The following is a 17,648-nucleotide window of genomic DNA, read 5'->3' as shown; positions in this document are numbered from 1 at the left end:
ACTCCTTTGCCTCTGGAGCAGGTGTTTGGAAGGGCTCTTAAATTCTAGGAAATCATTTTTAGATAACAAAAGCCACACACTGCTAAGTATTGTTACTTTAAAATATTTGCTTCTATTTGGAAGGAAGAATCAACTTCCAGTCAGTTCCCTCATTACCTGATTTTATTTTAAAAAGAGTGACTATTTTGATGAAAGCTCTAGTGAATGTAAGAATTAGTGAATTATTCATTGGATTTTCTGTTTTTTAGAAGTCTTTTTGGTAAAATTAATTATTATCTGGCATTAAGACGTTAATGAAAATGATCTGCTATAGAAATTGCAATCGTTAAAGTTAGTAGAAAACACCATGGGGAAGTACTATCATCAACTAGTAGGGTAGCGAGAGTGTATGTAACAACAAAATAGGATAATGCAACCTAAAATTAGAACACACTCTCAGAATAAAAGCAATGGAAGAAAAGGGATTAGGATTAATTAAAAATCTTCGACAGAACTATATGTTCAATGGATGGGAAAGGAAAGAAAGATGAACACTTCCTTTTCTTAGAAAAACTATTGAATGCCTGTAGCTTAAAACTGCAGAGATGAAGGATCATGGAAAAGATGTCTTTTTCTCTTTTCTCCATTAAGAAGTTCAATTACTCTACTTCTTTGAGTCTCTAGGGCATCAATGACAGAATTTGCTTCAAATTAAGATCATTATGAGACCACTTTAACTTTGATGTAAAGCAAATCTTAACACTTTGAATGAAAGATGGTGCTAGAGGAATCAGGCTTCAACATGTACCACACTCACACCTACTGCCTTCCAGAGGAGAGATAACCTTGTAGTAGGTGCTCACAAAGGACAGTTAGTTCATTGTTCTTTTCCACCTACAGAGTCCTGATTTTAAGATTAAAAAGCTGAAGAGGCATTGACACTCTATGGTATTGGCCCTATTTAAACACTTAAATTTTGATATATATATATATATATATATATATATTTATATTTATATATATTAGGAGGAGGAAAACTAAATGTTTTACGAGGTCTTTTATATTTTAAATATTAGCAATCAATTTTAATTAAAGCAAGAAAAAGCACTGTTCAGGTTAAATATAACAATGCTCTGGGCAGAATTTGGCTTGAGGTCCACCAATGTGTCCTCTGATGTTTATTCTAGGGGAAAAGTGTATTGATTAACTTTAAGCAAAGAGTAGGCAATTTCATTCTTATTCTGTTCAAACTTTCCATTGTTCTTTTTTGAACTGGTTAAGTTGGTAGCTTAAAAGTGATATATAGGGGCTGGGGGTGTGGCTCAGTGGCAGAGTGCTTGCCTAGCATGGGTGAGGCACTGGGTTTGATCTTTAGCACCACATAAAAAATAAACAAACAAAAATAAAGGCATTGTGTCCACCTACAACAACAAAAAAAATTAAATAAAAAAATTTAAAAAGTGACATACACTGGCTTTGGGGGTTTGTTTTGTACTGGGATTGAACCCAAGGGTGCTTTACCATCTTGCTTCATCCTCATTTTTGTTTTTTGATGCAGGGTCTTGCCAAATTTCTTCGGCTGTCCCTGAACTTGTGATTCTCCTATCTAAGTCTCCTGAGTGGCTGGGATTACAGCTGTGCCCCACCATGAGTGGCTCCAGGTGATATGTACTTTTAATGGAAATATATCAACATTCTGTAGCAATTATAGAAATCTTTAATAATCAGTTTTCCTTAAAGCCAGGTAGTCTTCTCAGTCCATGTAATGCTAGATTCAGATAATCAAAGCATTTCAAAAATCTATAGGACATAGGTACAGATCTGTGACTGGCCTCTACTAGCTTTGGAGCGCCTATGAAAATACATTTGGGGAAATGTCTATTTATTAAATGATATAACAATGTTTCAATATATTTAATAACCAATAGAACTGTTAGGATGCATTTCAGTTGACAATCAGTATTGATGGCTTCAGATCCTCATTTTAAATCAGTTTTAAGACTGAGAAGCATATAACCTCTTGACATATTTGTCTACAAAGGTTTCTAATTTATTAATTCAGTGTGTGTGTTTGTGAGTATGTGTGTGTGTATGTATGTGTGTGTATATATATATCCTTTCTTTCTTTCTTTATTTTTGTGGTATACAGGAATTGAACTCAGTGGCACTTTACCGCTGAGCTACATCCCAGCCTTTTATTTTGAGGCAGGGTCTTACTAAGTTGCTGAGGCTGCCCTTGAACTTGCAGTCTTCCTGCCTCAGCCTCCTGAGTCATTGGGACTATAGGCATATGTCACTGTGTCCGGCAATAAGCATGCTTTTTAATGAGATGATAAGGCATAACTTCAAAAAAGGGTAACAGATAAGAAATATTTATAAATTAGAGAAATTCAAACTCAAAATAACTTCTATTCTTACTGAAAGACCCTAAGCCTCTCACTGTCCAAATGTGGGTTTTGTCTAACTTAAACAAAACAAAAATTTTTTTATACCCTAGAGAGCCCTTCTAGGCATCTCTGATCAGGTAGGCCAGGAACTCATTTACAGTTTTTTTTTTTTTTTTTGAAAAGCAGGCAGAGAAGCAAAACTCAGATTCAGTGCTCTCCCTCTGCTTCTCCTAGCACAGCTTAATGTTCAGCTTTCTTGTCCTGCACCGGCAAGGAGCAGTTTCCTGGCCCCAGATATAAACTGGTTATTGAACGTCCCTTTACCCTGGTGTCTTATTCCAATTCTTTTTTTCTTTGTACTGGGGATTGAACCCGAAACACTTTGCTGCTGAGCTACATCCCCAGCTCTTTTTAGTTTTAATTTTGAGACGGGGGCTTACTAGACAATTTCTAACATTTCTAAAGAAAAAAAGCACAGAAGTAACCTCAGGAAGGACACCCAGGAAGGGGGAGAACTGCAGACACAGCATAGCAGCTGCACAGTAAGGAGCTGGGGACTTCATTCTAATCACTCTTCTACAGTAATTAGCCTGTGGGACATTAAGTCAGGCTCTCAACCCCTGAGAGAATATTACCCCAACTGCTGAAGATGATCTAGGCACAGATGATCTAGGAAATATGATTTCTAAGATATTATCTTAAGACTATCCAATTAGTTACTATCATACAGAATCCATAAGATATCATCTTATTTCTAATCAAGAAAGACAATTCAACATTGTCATTCCACAGAGATGTGGACAGGACATTGACCAGTTTACTACCTGTCTCAATCCTCACCTTAATTTTACAAGTAAGTCAGGCTTAAGATAAAAGTACTATAAAATCCTGATTGTGGGACTGGGGACGTGGCTCAGTGATTAAGCACTCCTGGGTTCAATCCCTGGCACCAAAAAAGTATGAAGTTAAACAGCTCATAATATGACCCATTCCAAAGGTGAATAGGCAAGTATAAGAGCAGCATTCAGTGTTCTATTTTACATTACATTAAGGGAACAAGTTTGAAAATAAAGGATATTTGTGAAAGACATTTTATTTATTTATTTAGTTAGTTAGTTGGTTAGCAGTATTGGGGACTGAACCCAGGGGCTTTTTACCCCTGAATTACATCCTCAGTTCTTTCTATTTTTTATTTTGAGATAGGATGTTGCCAAGTTGCTGAGGCTGGCCTTGCTCTCCTGCCTCAGCTTCCCAAATTACTGGGATTACAGGCATGCGCCACCATGCCCAGCTAAGAAAATTTAATTAACACTTTAACACAAAAGGCCCCTAATTTGACTGTATGTCTAATATTGGTTTATACAAATTGTTGTTTTTTTTTTTAAGGAAAGATTTTGGTTAGAAAGGAAGGAATAGGAAGTTGTTCCAACATTTATCACTTTATGAGATTAATTATGAAATAACATCAACACTCATAATATTGTACATTACAATAATACCATAACAACTTTTATACAATACAAAATATACGAATACACATACGCACATACAGAACATGCACACGTTACATTTTTTAAAGATTATAAACACTGAAACTTTCCCAGTTTCTTCATAAAGTACTTGAGGTAACCATAATTTGTAATTTTTAACAATTATGTGCTTTTATACTGCACAGTAATTCTTTGGTTTTATTTAAAATCATTTTATCCACGTAAAACAAGTAGCTTATCTTAAAAGCTTATTGTTCCTTCCATGATATATGAAAAATAAAACTTTTACTTTATAAATAATTCAACATTCATGTACTGTAAATCCATAGGATGAATAAAACTTAAAACCAAGATGTAAACTGAAGGATTATATGATTACTGAACTTTTCGGGAGGCTGTAAGGATGATGATATTGTTGAATTTGGGTCAAATCCCCAGGAGTAAATGAATGAGTACCAAAAACCAATCACACACATAAGAAAGGCATGCTTGGTTAAGTGGGAAATAAATAGCAAAATGAAATCTACCAACGTGAATCATTTAAAGTTTCCTTTGGAAAGTCAGAGCCTGGAATTCCCAAGGTACAGATGAAAAGCCATAGACAATATGATTGAAGTAAAAGAAATGTTCATAACAAAGACCATTTGCATTTTGGTGGATAAGTGGGTGATTTCTCATCTACTAAAAAGTTGAGAGCAGCACCGATTTCATCACTGCTAAATGCAATCATTCAGCCACGTTCTAAAATGAGAAAGTTCTTGTCGCAAGGAAAATTCTGTTCAGCCGTTTATTGCTTTTTTACTCTGAAGTTTTTTTCTTCCTATTTAAGAAACGTAGGGAAAGCAACTTCAGATGCTTATTTTCATCTGTAAACATCCAGAAAAAAAAGCATTAAGTAAATAACATAACACTTTTTTTGTTTTCCTTTTGACTGTACCTCTATCTGGAGAATTTAGTAAAGTTGCAGATGAGGAGGAGAGCCGCTTGCTAATGACGGGATCAACATGTTTCGAAAGATTCATGGTGGAAACTGACCGCCTGTCTGGATCTAAAACAAATGGAGATAATGCTAATTGACAGCTAGCATGCAGGATTGCAATTTTCCTAGCTCACTGAAGGAAGGAGAAACTAGCATTGGATGCTTTCAGCTCTATTTCTAGATCTTTCATAATAGCACAGTTTTCTAAGTGGACAAGCTAAAGGTAACTTAAAGGCTAGAAATAAAATAAAATTCATTTTTTTTCTTAGAGAATAAATACTCAGTGCACCAGTTTGAAATTCAAGAATACTGTTATAACAAGTGAATGAAGACAAAAGGAGGGCCAATAAAGGGCTATGAAAATAACAGACTATGAAGCAAAAAGAGGACCATAAAGTGAATGGCTTCATCATTTCTGAAGGTAGGAACGATGGGGTGGTGATGGTGCTGGTAAAATATACTGCAAACACTGGGAAAAAACATAGCAGATTCTGTTTAGCTGTTGATGCTTTTTAAAAAAAAAAAAAAAACACAAAACAGCCAGGCATTACAGTTCATTAAAGAAGAATGGTTTTAAGAACAAGAAAGACAAAGAAATGCTCTTGGTGTGGAAAGGATGACCATACATTCTTTCTTTCATAAAGGTTTATGAATAACCACACTTTAGTGCCCCATGAGCTTAGTGTAGCCTACAAATGGATAATCAGGGCAAAACTTGCCCAACAAAATCAACAGTAATGTAATTAAAATAAGAATTCTTTGTAAGCTGATGAGTATTATTGTTCATCCTGCAAATAATTTAAAAATAATTTTTACAGTTCAAGTCAAAAGGGAAGTAGCCACATAAAAGACAAAAATCAGCTCTGTTAAACTGCTGTTGGTACAGTGGAACCAAGTTGTAATCATGCTTGTCAGCACAAGTTATATTCCCCAAATAATATTACCTATAATAAAAGTCTAAAAATCTCATCATAAATGTGTCCAGGAGGAAAGTGGATGTTCTGATCTAAAATAATTTAAGTTAAAGAAGTTTTGTTGTGTTTTATTTTCTATTGTTGGAAACTAAAACTAAAGCAAAGACATTCTTTGTGGCAGACCCTTTGAAACTCAGTTCCCATTGGTCTAATAAACTGCGACAGTAAACACTGTGCAAAAAACTTCCCCCAAGGAATAAGTTTTTGACTATTATGGATGATATACTGGTGATAAGCAAGTCTTCCATTAGCATCACATATTTCTTTTCTTGGTAAAGGGAATTGAACCTAGAGGTGTTCTACCACTGAGCCACATCCTCAACCCTTTATTAATTCTGAGACAGGGTCTAAGTTGCATAGACCTTGCTAAGTTGCTGAGGCTGGTCTGGAACTTGTGATCCTCCTGACTCAACCTCCTGAGCTGCTGGGATTATAGGCATGTGCCACCACACCTGGCTATGGATTTCTATTTTCAACTGGGATTTATTCATATGGTTGAAATGATTTTATTTAAAAAAAAAAAAGACATCAAACACCATTTCTGTGTCTTACATTTACACTTAACTGTAAATGTAAGTGGGGTTCTTGGGGCTGTCCCAACGATGACAACATTTAGGGAAAACATTAAAAGGAACATCCTTGTGATGGGCACAAGGAAGGAGAATGAAAGTCACTTCCAGGTGATTCGATAGCAACATATTTTCTGATACTGCTCTTTACACAATAAGCTTCAGTTGGAGGGAAATTATGTCATATGCATGCCTATCTTCAGGCAGATTCTCCATAGTGCATTAAAAAATTCACTTCTGTTTCAGAATAAAAGGAAAAAATTAGCTAGATTAGGTCTTCCTATCCCTCCAAAATTCTGTGAGTGGTAAAACATCTAATGGTTAAAATTACTGAACTATGCCATGAATGTATTTTCTGACTTGATATGTAAGACCACTTTTATTCATTTCTTTTTCTCACTGAACAAAAAAAATTCACAAAAGGATTTATAATGAATCAGTTTTCAAAAGTATAAAATTTTTAGACTGGTGCTAATAGATGTGCTAGCAGTTGTATAAGACACTAATTTTCATGCAGACAGGCTCTAGGACCTGTCTGTTGGTCAGTAAATACTGAGGAGGCGTCTTGCCTTAGGCATTGCGGTAAAAGTGAAGTGTATTTGGAATGAGACCCAGCTGTTGCTCTCCAGATCAAGCTCTAGTCTCTAAGAACTTCAGCAAATTCCAATTATTTTTAGACAAACGTCTGTGTTCAAATAGAGCAGTAATTTGCTCTAATTCACAGCTCTTATAAAAATAGATTTTATCTAACAGTTCACAAATGCAGCACCAGTTTATTTTGTTCTGAGTGGCAGAAAAAAATGTTATATTTTAACTTCTGAGTGTGGAAGCAAGAATTAAGGCTAAGAAGCTTTCTTTTACCTCAAAAATGTTGGACAATCTATTAACAGGGTGGATTTCTGTCAAACATGTGTAAAACATGAAGCCAAGTTAAAAAACAAATAAGATTCTAAAAAATATGCCATGACAATTTTTTCTGCATGGAATATATATGCAAAACTCTCCCTAGAATGAAACATCACATGTAAATGATCTCTATGGTCACAAATTTGATATGTACTCCACCAAATACCACAGGTTGGTGAAGAACAAAGGGGGAGAAGTGCTTTTGAATTTGTTTCACTGTTATGGGACAGTAAACTATGGTGATGTTCATCAAAGGATTACAGAAGATACACAGAACATTTGGAATGAAACAGAAGAGAACAAATAAAACTTCATAGTTACTTAGATAAAACTGCAAGTGGTTACAGTAGTAAGGAAAGAGGGTGTGGAGAGCTAAACTGGATGTACTTTGGTCCCAGATAATTTTTTGGCTAATTTCAAATTTTTTTCTTTTTTTAAAATTTTGGATGGTGCTGGGAATTTAACCCAGGACCTCAAGCACGCTAGTCAAGCCCACTACCACTGAGCTATATCTCCAGCCTTGAAAAAAACATTTTTAAAAGATTTTATCCAAAATGGTCATTTGAAGAGAAAGCAAACATGCCACATGTAATTATTTCAACACCTTTAAGTCACCCGAGTCATATTACCACACTTAAGAAATGCTGTGCCAATCCCAGATGAGGTCTATGCAGGAGGACAGCAAGCATGCATTATGACTACATAGTGATGGCTCAGCTATCAATGGACTGGCCCTAGGGCTGCGGTGCCAGCTACAGTCAGGCAGTCAGCAATCACAGGGATGTTTGTACCAGATTTTCTAGTACCACCCAAAGCTGTGAAGTGGTGGTCCAGGCCTGCTAAATCGAGAAAGGTGAATGATGACTCAACAAAACCACCTGGGGACAGAACGTAAGACATGATTTTCAAAGTAAAATAAATAAATAAATAAATAAATACACACAAATGAACAAGAACTGAAATACCATTTAAAATTCAAGGTGTGTTGAATTTACAGTACAAGCATAAAGCCTTTCACTAAGTCTAATTTCGGTATGATCTCATGTTCATTGAAGGAAGAAATAGCTTAGACATCTACTACTATTTCTAGCTTTTCTTAAGATAGCTGCATACTTTCTGTCAAAGAATTAGTGTGGTGTACACTTTAGGGTCAGAATGCACAAACTCAGTGTCAATTTTGATCTGTCAGTATTACTATGATTCTTCTAGAGAAAAAGATAAAATGGGTTAACTTACTCCATAAAAAATATAGGTTAACTTACTCCATAAAAGATATGGTTTAACTTACTCCATAAAAGATATGGTTTAACTTACTCCATAAAAGATACGGGTTAACTTGCTCCATAATCCTTGTAACACTTATGCAAATAAATGACTAAAACAGAGTCGAGACTAGTTAGTTTTAGTAACGTTGAACAGATTCTTCTTTAAGGAATTTTGTAACACATGAGAAAAGTAGTTCATGTTAAGGGACAAGACCTTATCTTCTTACCTCCATCACCCTCTTATCCTCAAAGAGAGGAAGATTTAATGATAGTTTAATGATTTCAGAAGGATTTTTTGTTTTGCAAACAGATTTAGAAAAAAGAAGCATATGCAGTTTTACCATGCAGGGAAAGAACAAAAAGGATGCTTTAAAGTGGCCTCTGGGTGTTTACCTGTACTGTGGATGCCAGAGCTCCCTTGGAGGGAGCCTCCCCACGACCACCTGTTAGGCTTCTGCCTTGGCTTCTGGCTCCTTTCCATTGTACGTCGTACAACTGCTTCATGGCGTTCCTGAAATGGAACAGAGGAGCCAGCTGTTAGATTCAACCAGATTGTTTGAAATTTTTACAACTTAAGCAGAGTGGAGTGAGGGGTACTACCTAACCCTCCATGCCACCACTCCTAAGCTACTGGCTGATGTCTACACCTTGCCTGAAAGTAGAAATATCATAAAGCCCTTGGTATACAGCAGGAATTCAAATATCCTTGCTTCCAGGTGTGATGCTGTTCTCTACACACTCAGTCCTGGCAGTGTATGTCTGGGCTTTAAATGGATGCTTAAAGGATACACTACCACTTTTTTTTTTTTTCCCAGTGCAAGGGATCAAACCTAGGGCCTTGAATATGTTGAACGAGCACTGTATGACTGCGCTTTATTCCCAGCCCCCTATGTTACCTCATTTTAAATTTTTGTACTAAACTGAACCCAGGGCCACTTTATTACTGAGCTACATCCCCAGCCCTTTAAAAAATCTTATTTTGAGACAAGTTCTTGTTAAGTTGCCCAGGTAGGCCTTGAACTTGTGATCCTCCTGTCTTAGCTTCCCCAGTATCTGGAATTATAGGTGTACACGACTGTGCCTGGCTGGTACCATATTTTAAAAAAGGAGTTCCGAACTAAGGATGTACATAATCCTGAGTCCACAAATCAGTGAGCTATATAATCTGTGTGACTTCACCATTCTGAATCTCAATTTCCATTTGTGCAAAAACAGATATTAAGGTAAGGTTAAGTAATGATTAAATGAGACGTCTATATGAAGATGGTTATAAATGGTTAGGCCCTACTGAAACCCAATTATTTGGAGTATTCTTAACACTTCAGGACAGATGAGATGAACTGAACATTAATAAATCAGAGGTGGAGACCAGAGAAACGGGGCTTTTCAAGTTCCCATGGCAATAACAACCACCCATTCTCCACCTGCTTCCCACACCCCACCCTCCCTAGCACCTTGGCCACAGGTACCGCTGATTACTCGGAAACCACTGCATCCCAGCACCTGACTGCAAGGCTCCACAGAAGTGCATGGCATCTTGCAAACAGGAACCTCCCATGTCCTTCCTGGAGGGGCGCTCACCTTGTCCTCCTCCAGCCTCTGCCTCCGCTTCTCCTCCACCGCAGCCCTCCTGCGCTCCTCCTTCAGCCGCTGCTCCTCCAGCTTCTTCTTCCGCTCTTCCAAGTGCTTTTCATAGTGCTGTCTGGCTCGCTCTTCTTTTTCTAACCAGATGATTTCTCGTGCGGCTACATGGGGCAAAAACGGAGATCCAACACAGGCAGGTTTAAACCGCGAATTGTAAGAATGAGTGGTCTATATTTAACAAACATGGGTCTGTGGTCTTGCACTGACCAAGTCTAGCCTTTGCTTTCCTCAGATTCCCAAGAAGAACATACTACAAGTGCCCTTAGTTTTCAGGATAATTTAATATGCCAACAAGGAGGTCAGAGAAGATGCATTGAATTCTACCCTGTGGGAACCCACATGCTCTGGGTTTAATCTTTAAATTGACAGAATGCCCTCAAAATCAATAGTACAATCTGTCCCTTCTTTTAAAATGTGATATCCTCTAGTCTAGGACTACATTTCTTTCAACATAGCTTTGGTATTCTGGAAGAATTAAAAGGATGTGGGAGAAAATACTTAAATAAAAAAGGATATATTAAGTGCCTCAAAGTACCTACCTGAGGCACCAGGTAGGCAGCTGACCTGGTGTCTGAGGAGCTCATGATGTACTTACATAAGACCTAAGCCTATCCACAGCCAGCTGAAAAGTAGTATTCAAAAAACACTGTTCAGGTATGGACAGCACAATCCTGTAATCCCTGCCACTTTGGAGGCTGAGGCAGGAGGATCACAAGTTCAAGGTAAGCCTCAGCAATACAAGCAAGACCCTGTCTTAAAATCAAACAAATGAAAAGGCTTGGGATGGTAGCTTAGTGGCATAGCACTTGCCTAGCTTGCTCAAGGCCCTGGGTTTCATCCCAGATACCACGAACAAAATAAAAACACTGTTCAACATTGGGGCCATGCATGGTGACACATGCCTGTAATCCCAGTGACTTGGAAGGCTGAGGCAGGAGGATCACAGATTCAAGGTCAACCTCAGAAATGTAATGAGACCCTGGCTCAAAATAAAATATAAATAAAAAGGGCTGAGGATAGAGCTCAGCAGTAAAAGCATCCCTGGAGTAAATCCCAGGAAGGAAGGAAGGAAGGAAGGAAGGAAGGAAGGAAGGAAGGAAGGAAGGAAGGAAGGAAGGAAGACTGTAGGCAAAAGTGTCCATACAAAATTTAGAGCATAAATCTTATGGCATATAAATAGAAAATGTTGCTTTCTAAAAGACAAAATAGAAATATCAGGATATTTCTGATAGCACATTTCTGATAGCATTAACTCCTTCCAAAGTTAATCATTTGAGGACACAAATCTACTAAAAAAGATCTGAAGTAACTTCAGCAGAAAGAAAAGGCAACAAATCTGAGGTGAATTGTCCTTCTAACATTCTGCTGGTACATGGGGAGATCTGGGACTGGCACATGAGAGGCCTGGTTTTCCAAACAGCCAAGTGATGGACAGATGTGTCCATTTAGATTTCAGTCTTCTCTTGCTTTGGATGAGGTAACTCATCTTCTAAGTTCCTCCCAATTTATTTTGTGTGTTGGGGGGCAGGTACTAGGGATTGAATTCAGGGGTACTCAACCACTGAGCCACATCCCCAGCCCTATTTTTTGTATTTTATTTAGAGACAGGGTCTCACTGGGTTGCTTAGCACCTTGCTTCTGCTGAGGCTGGCTTTGAACTAGTGATCCTCCTGCCTCAGCCTTCCAAGCCACTGGTATTACAGGTTTGTGCCTCCTCGCCTGGCTGTTCCTCCCAATTTTAAAGTCCATTGTTCTGAAGAAATTCCCAGGCTCAAGTTTAAAATTTACTTCAAGAAAAAACATAGTTAAGTGTTGAGTGCAATATTTACTAAATGCCTGAATAAACAAAAGACACTGAAAACACACCTTAAAAGTTGACCGACAGGGAACATAATTCTGAGACTTCAGAATTATTTCTTACTTTGATCACACATACTCATGCACAAAATACCTTCTGGATTTTCTACACGGGATTACCTTAACAGCAGGCTTTTAATGATGCTACACATTTAAATTCATGTAAAATGGTAGATGTACAGCAATAGATCTTGTTAAAGCTTAAACAGTACAAAATAGTAAAAGATAAAACGATTGTCTTCCTCCCACCCCAGACTCTCTTATATTCCATTTCCATCTTTTGAGAAATGTACCCGACACATATTGAACCACAGTATACCTACTATCTGCTCTTGCTGTCTTCACTTAACATCTCTTAGAGATCTTTTCATAGCAACACATGAAAACATGAATCTAACAATACCTTTTAATGGCTACATACTGTTTCACTGTTTGTGCACCTAATTTTATATAAACGGTTAACTGTTGATTGATAGTAAAATGCTAAAAACAATTTAGTAACCTAATTCAAATTTTGAATAACACATTATCCTAAATCTCTGTGTAAATATGTGGGTGTGTCCATGAACAAGTAAAACTCCTGAGTCAGAGGGAATATACAGTAAAATTTTTGATAGATATAGGGCTGGGGTAGAGCACTAGCCTAGCTAAGTTGCTGAGTTGCTGAGGTCGTCCTTGAATTTGCAATTCTCTTGACTTAGCATCCCAAGTCAATAAGGATTATGAATGTGCTTCACCATGTCTGTCTCAGAGTATAAATCTTTTTTTATGCTTATGGTGGGAATATAAATTGGTATGACCTCCACCGAGACAGAATGGTAATAGTTATCATAGTTTTATTTTGTGCAGTGCTGGGGGTTGAATCCTCATACATGCTAGGCAAGCACTCTACCAATGAGCTACTTTCCCAGCCAGTATGGTCACAGGTAAGTTACTTAACCTCCCTGGGATCAGTTCTGTCAGGGTAAGTTATAGATAAAAACAGGACCTTCCTCAGATTCACTGTGAGGATTAATAGAATAATTACACTTAAAGTATTAGAATAGTTCTCTACTCACTAGTCATTTAGTGAAGTTTAACATAACTGTCATCATTATAATCATTATTTTGACTCAGAAAATTAAAGATAATTCTTAAGGCTGTACTATAAAATCACAACAGAACTAGACATCATTATAGCAATAACTGCTTTTCCCCCAAATAATCTTTCAAGGAAGAATATTTCCATAGACAAACTTTTGTTCCACTTCTGTTTTCTACCAGGAAGTGGAGATCCTATTAGCACTTTCTTTAAACAATTATCTGTAAACAGTCATACAGAGAATAGGCAAACAATGTTGAAATAGCAAATAGCACTTTCTTGTTATTTTCGAGCATGTTGGTAAGTGCTAGGATGAGTTGCTAAGTACAGATTATGTGATCTTTTAAAATGAAGGCTAACACATAAAAGGTTTCAATATTTTAATAAGAATTGAAAGTTAATTTATTCTATGAGTTGTAGTACTTTAAAATATTCTCTATAGATGATAGATTGTTCTAAAGTTGTATGTTTTTTTCTTGCACATACTTTTTGTTTTTTTGGTGGTACTTGTGATGCTCTACCATTAAGCTACACTCCCAGCTCCTCCCTCCCCTTTTTTTGAGACAGGCTCTTGTTAATTGCTGAGGTCACTTTGAACTTGTGATGCTCCTGCCTCAACCTCAAAAAGTACTGGGATTACTGAAGAGCACCACTAGCCCAGCAAGTTTGTTTGTTTTCTCACTAAGAAATGAGAATTCCAGCTGGATGGTGGGGGTAGAAGTTTAAAAAAAAAAGCCAGAAGAAATAAAACCAAGACTATCAATACTGAGACTTTTTGATTGGGCTAAAACCAAAAGCACCCAGCTATGCTGTTGAAAAGAAACAAAGCTAAGACCTGGGGAGGCAGCTCAATGGTAGAGCTCTTGCCTAGTATCTAGAGGCCCTGATTTGATCCCCAGTACTGGAGGGAAGGGGGAAAAAAAACAAGGTGTCAAATAAAGCATAAAAGTAAAGATGGCACAAATAGCTATTAGACAAACAAAAATATAATAAATATTTACTACCAGACAAAATGGAATTGAAATGCAAATGAGGAAAAAGATATAAAGAAATTAAGTAATGGTCCAAAAGAATCAGAGTTGGGATTTTAATTCAGCTCTGATTCTAAAGCTTGTACTCGGTTACTATACAATACTGCTTCTATATTTATTTCTGCTTGTCTCCAATTTCCACCTGAGTATTCAGTTAGCTCTATCGCATAACCTTTAGTCATTATCTGCACATTCTTCCCTACCCCAAATTGGCAACTGATGTGTGTTCTGGTAACAGATTTCCCAGGCCAAATGGCCTATGAAATTAGAAACGCCAAGGTCTTCCTCCCTTCCTCCCTCATGGATGCTCCACCCTAACTCAACACAAACAACAGAACTATCTTGTTATATCAGAACCATCTTTCACATGCAGTACAGCCTCTCCAGGCTTCTTGCTATGACTTCAAGCTCCCATTCTCTTCTTGCTTCTGACGTCTAACCCTTACCTCTTCAAATCTATCATATTCACTATTTCCAGAGAAAGCTTCCCCCCAAACAAACCAGGACAGCTTGTTAGTTCCCCTGCCCAACTCTTTGTTTTGGCTTTAAAATCACTCTGAACCTTGACACGGGCTACCTCTGTCCAGAATACTTCCTTCCACCCGTAAACTTTATGGTCCTCCAAATCCTTGGTCAAACACCAGTTCCTCTGAACAGCTAAAGTGCTCCAACTGAACTGCTCTGTTCAGTTTTCCATCACTGTCCTTACACGGAAGAAGGTAACACCCTGTGTTTAACTATTGGAGCTCTTCCCCACATTCACAATGTCTAGTTAAGCAGACAGTTAAAGTACATTTCAATAAATGAACTAAAGAGTTAAAGGACTCAAGGGCTTCCAAGCAAGGTGACTTCTATTGGCTTTAGTGATAATTCAAAGCCTTCTCAATTTGTTATTTAAATTGTCCTTCCATTCAACTTGCATTTGGATATTACATGGGGAAGAACTGTCTGGTAGGAAGCGTGACATTGCTGGGTGTGGAAGGTACACACTGTAGTCCCAGCAGGAAGATGGCAAGTTTGAGGCCTGACTCAGCAACTTAGTGAGGCTGTCACAAAGAATAAAAAGGGCTGCCGATGTAGCTCAGTGGAAAAGTACTCCTGAGTTCAATTCCCAGTCCCACAAAAGGGAAAAAAAGTTAGGAAGAAAGGAAAGAAGGAAGGAAGGGAGGAAAGGAGGGAGGGAGGGAGGGGAAGGAAAAGGAAAGAGAAGCATGACCTTGTAGGATACCTATGAGACCATCCTCTGCCCTTACTGGGCCTTCCTACTTTGCTGGCCTCCATGGGACTGAAGTGCTAGGACAGCAGTTCTCCTTGATACCTGGGCTGAATGACTATTGAGATAAGGAAGCAAAACAAAGAGATCAAAGTTTCCAGGATCCAAATACCCCTGAAGTGGGAGAAATATGGACATTAGCACATAAAATCTTTTTATTTTTACCCTAAAAGGCAAGGTATATTTGGAAGAAAAAGGCCTTCCAGGCATTCTCATCCTCAGGGCCAGGCTTAACAGAGTTTCACCTCCGATCAAGCAGGAATTTTGCTGGACAGACCAAGGCTGTCACTGGAACTCTTCTGCTACAGCCTCAAGCTAATCCATTCACCCTCCTCATAGGAGGTGGTGGTTCCCTTCATCTGGCTGTCTCACTGAGCCCCTCCCAGGAGGCAAGAACATCCCTCCACCTGCCACTCCTGAGATCTGAAACAGAAGGCTTCCCGGTTCCATGTTTCTGAGTTGGGGCCAGGGAATCCTGTGACCTGCCATCCTCATCTCTGTCACCATCATCATGTTAAAAGCTCTGACTGCATGCCGACACCAAGTGACTCACAGGTTTGTCTTTACAACCACTCCATGAGCAGACACTGCTATTAAACTTACATCATGATGAGAAGTCTGAGAAACAGAGAAGTGAAGTAACCTGCCCGCTGTCTCACAACAAGTAAAGTGGTGGAGCTGGAATTCAAACCCCGCACTGCCTGATTCAAGAAGCAAACAATGAGCCTTTGTGCTAAGGGGCCTGGGCTGGCACCTCCTGACCACTAACCTCCTCCTCCATCCCAGGAGAAGTCAGCCCATCCACATGTGAAGGTTCTGATCTTCCAAGATCACTCAGCCTCTCTTAACATCTGCTTATACTATCCCTCGCTTTTCAGGTTTTAAAATCTTTTTATTTTTACCCTAAAAGGCAAGGTACATTTGGAAGAAAAAAAATAATGGCTTCTTAGTCACATGACTCATTTTACATTACGGCCTCATTTTTTGCTTACCCAATCCATTGAACAACAAGCTATTCTTTCCGGGCCCCAGCCTGACTCATGATACAGCTGCTCTGGTATGTGCTAATGTCCATATTCCTCCCACTTAAGGGGTATTTGAATCCTTAAGTTGTCTGTTACCTGCAGGCTGGCCTTGTGAGCTTTTGTACACAAATTCATTAAGTGCCAACTATAGAAGGCTTAGATGCCAAAACTGACCATGGTTGTGCCAAAATTTATCCATTTAACATTTGGATGAGAAAGACTGCTTCCTTGATGCCCGTATATTTTTGTCTACAGTTTCTAAAGAGGAAAATCCCTTCTCAAAACAATGACCGTCCTAATCAAATAATGTGAAGTATGCAATCAGGGGGAGTTTCAGGCCCAACTCTATTCTTTTATAGGTGTGTATTGCAGGGGATGGAACCCAGGACCTGGTGCATGCCAGACAAGCACTCTAGCACTGAGGTGTACCCCAACTCAGGTAAAAACCCAGTCAGGACTACATACAGTATTATTTATTATTTGTTCATTAACACCAACTTGCCTATCAGCATGGTTGAGATGAATATTCTAAACCAGACTGAAATGATGGTTTATCTCTTGGCCATACTTATTAATAGCACTGTCCCGAGTTGACATAAAATTGAGATTAGGGAGAAAAAACATTACAAACAAAGCAACCATAGTGTAAAAACTATCACTGGATGGACAAAGGAATTCTAAAGAAATTTCCTAGGAAAAAACACCTTGACTTTAATCTAATTGAAGTTTGTTCAAGGTTAAGATCCTTCTTACAGTTATCTTATTTATTCAAAAATACTATAGTATGATAGATCTTGTATACAGGTTTGCACTTGGCTATGAAAGCCAATATAAATTAATTAAAGATTCATAATCTCAATTTTCTTCAAGAACTATATTAATCAATCATTTACTCTGTGATTATTTTTCATGATTTTATAGAATACAGAAAACCCCCAAAAGCCCTAGTTGGGAATACAAGTCTAGTCACATAAAGACTTTGGTTTCAGAGGACTAGGGATATAGCTCCATTATAAAACACTCGTGGAGTCCTTGAGTAATCTTGATTCCCAGCACTGAAAAAAAAAAAAAAAACGGGGAAAAAATTTCAGTCTAAGAAAAAGAAAAATAATTAAATATTTACTGAGTGCCAAAAGTGTGTCAAAGCACTTAAACAAAAATTAAACATAATATTTCAAACACACTGAA

The 17,648-nt window shown here is 38.0% G+C and overlaps 1 protein-coding gene across 3 annotated transcripts in view; it reads right to left on the bottom strand.

Moving 5' to 3' along the window:
- Map7 (microtubule associated protein 7) overlaps nucleotides 1–17,648 on the bottom strand; it is a 174,216-nt gene that overhangs the window by 30,981 nt on the left and 125,587 nt on the right. For 2 of the 3 annotated variants that reach the window (XM_076859698.2, XM_076859700.2), the window contains exons 4-6: nucleotides 10,131–10,294; nucleotides 8,943–9,060; nucleotides 4,794–4,904 (exon numbers count right to left, since the gene is read on the bottom strand). In XM_076859698.2, coding sequence (XP_076715813.2) covers nucleotides 4,794–4,904; nucleotides 8,943–9,060; nucleotides 10,131–10,294 — 393 coding nt within the window. The remainder of the gene's footprint in view (nucleotides 1–4,793; nucleotides 4,905–8,942; nucleotides 9,061–10,130; nucleotides 10,295–17,648) is intronic. The other variant, XM_076859699.2, reaches the window with a different exon arrangement.

The sequence above is a fragment of the Callospermophilus lateralis genome, chromosome 6, assembly GCF_048772815.1.
Source record: "Callospermophilus lateralis isolate mCalLat2 chromosome 6, mCalLat2.hap1, whole genome shotgun sequence".
NCBI classification, from domain to species: domain Eukaryota; kingdom Metazoa; phylum Chordata; class Mammalia; order Rodentia; family Sciuridae; genus Callospermophilus; species Callospermophilus lateralis.
The sequence above is the reverse complement of the archived record's forward strand: the minus strand, read 5'-3'. Positions and strand labels throughout refer to the sequence as shown.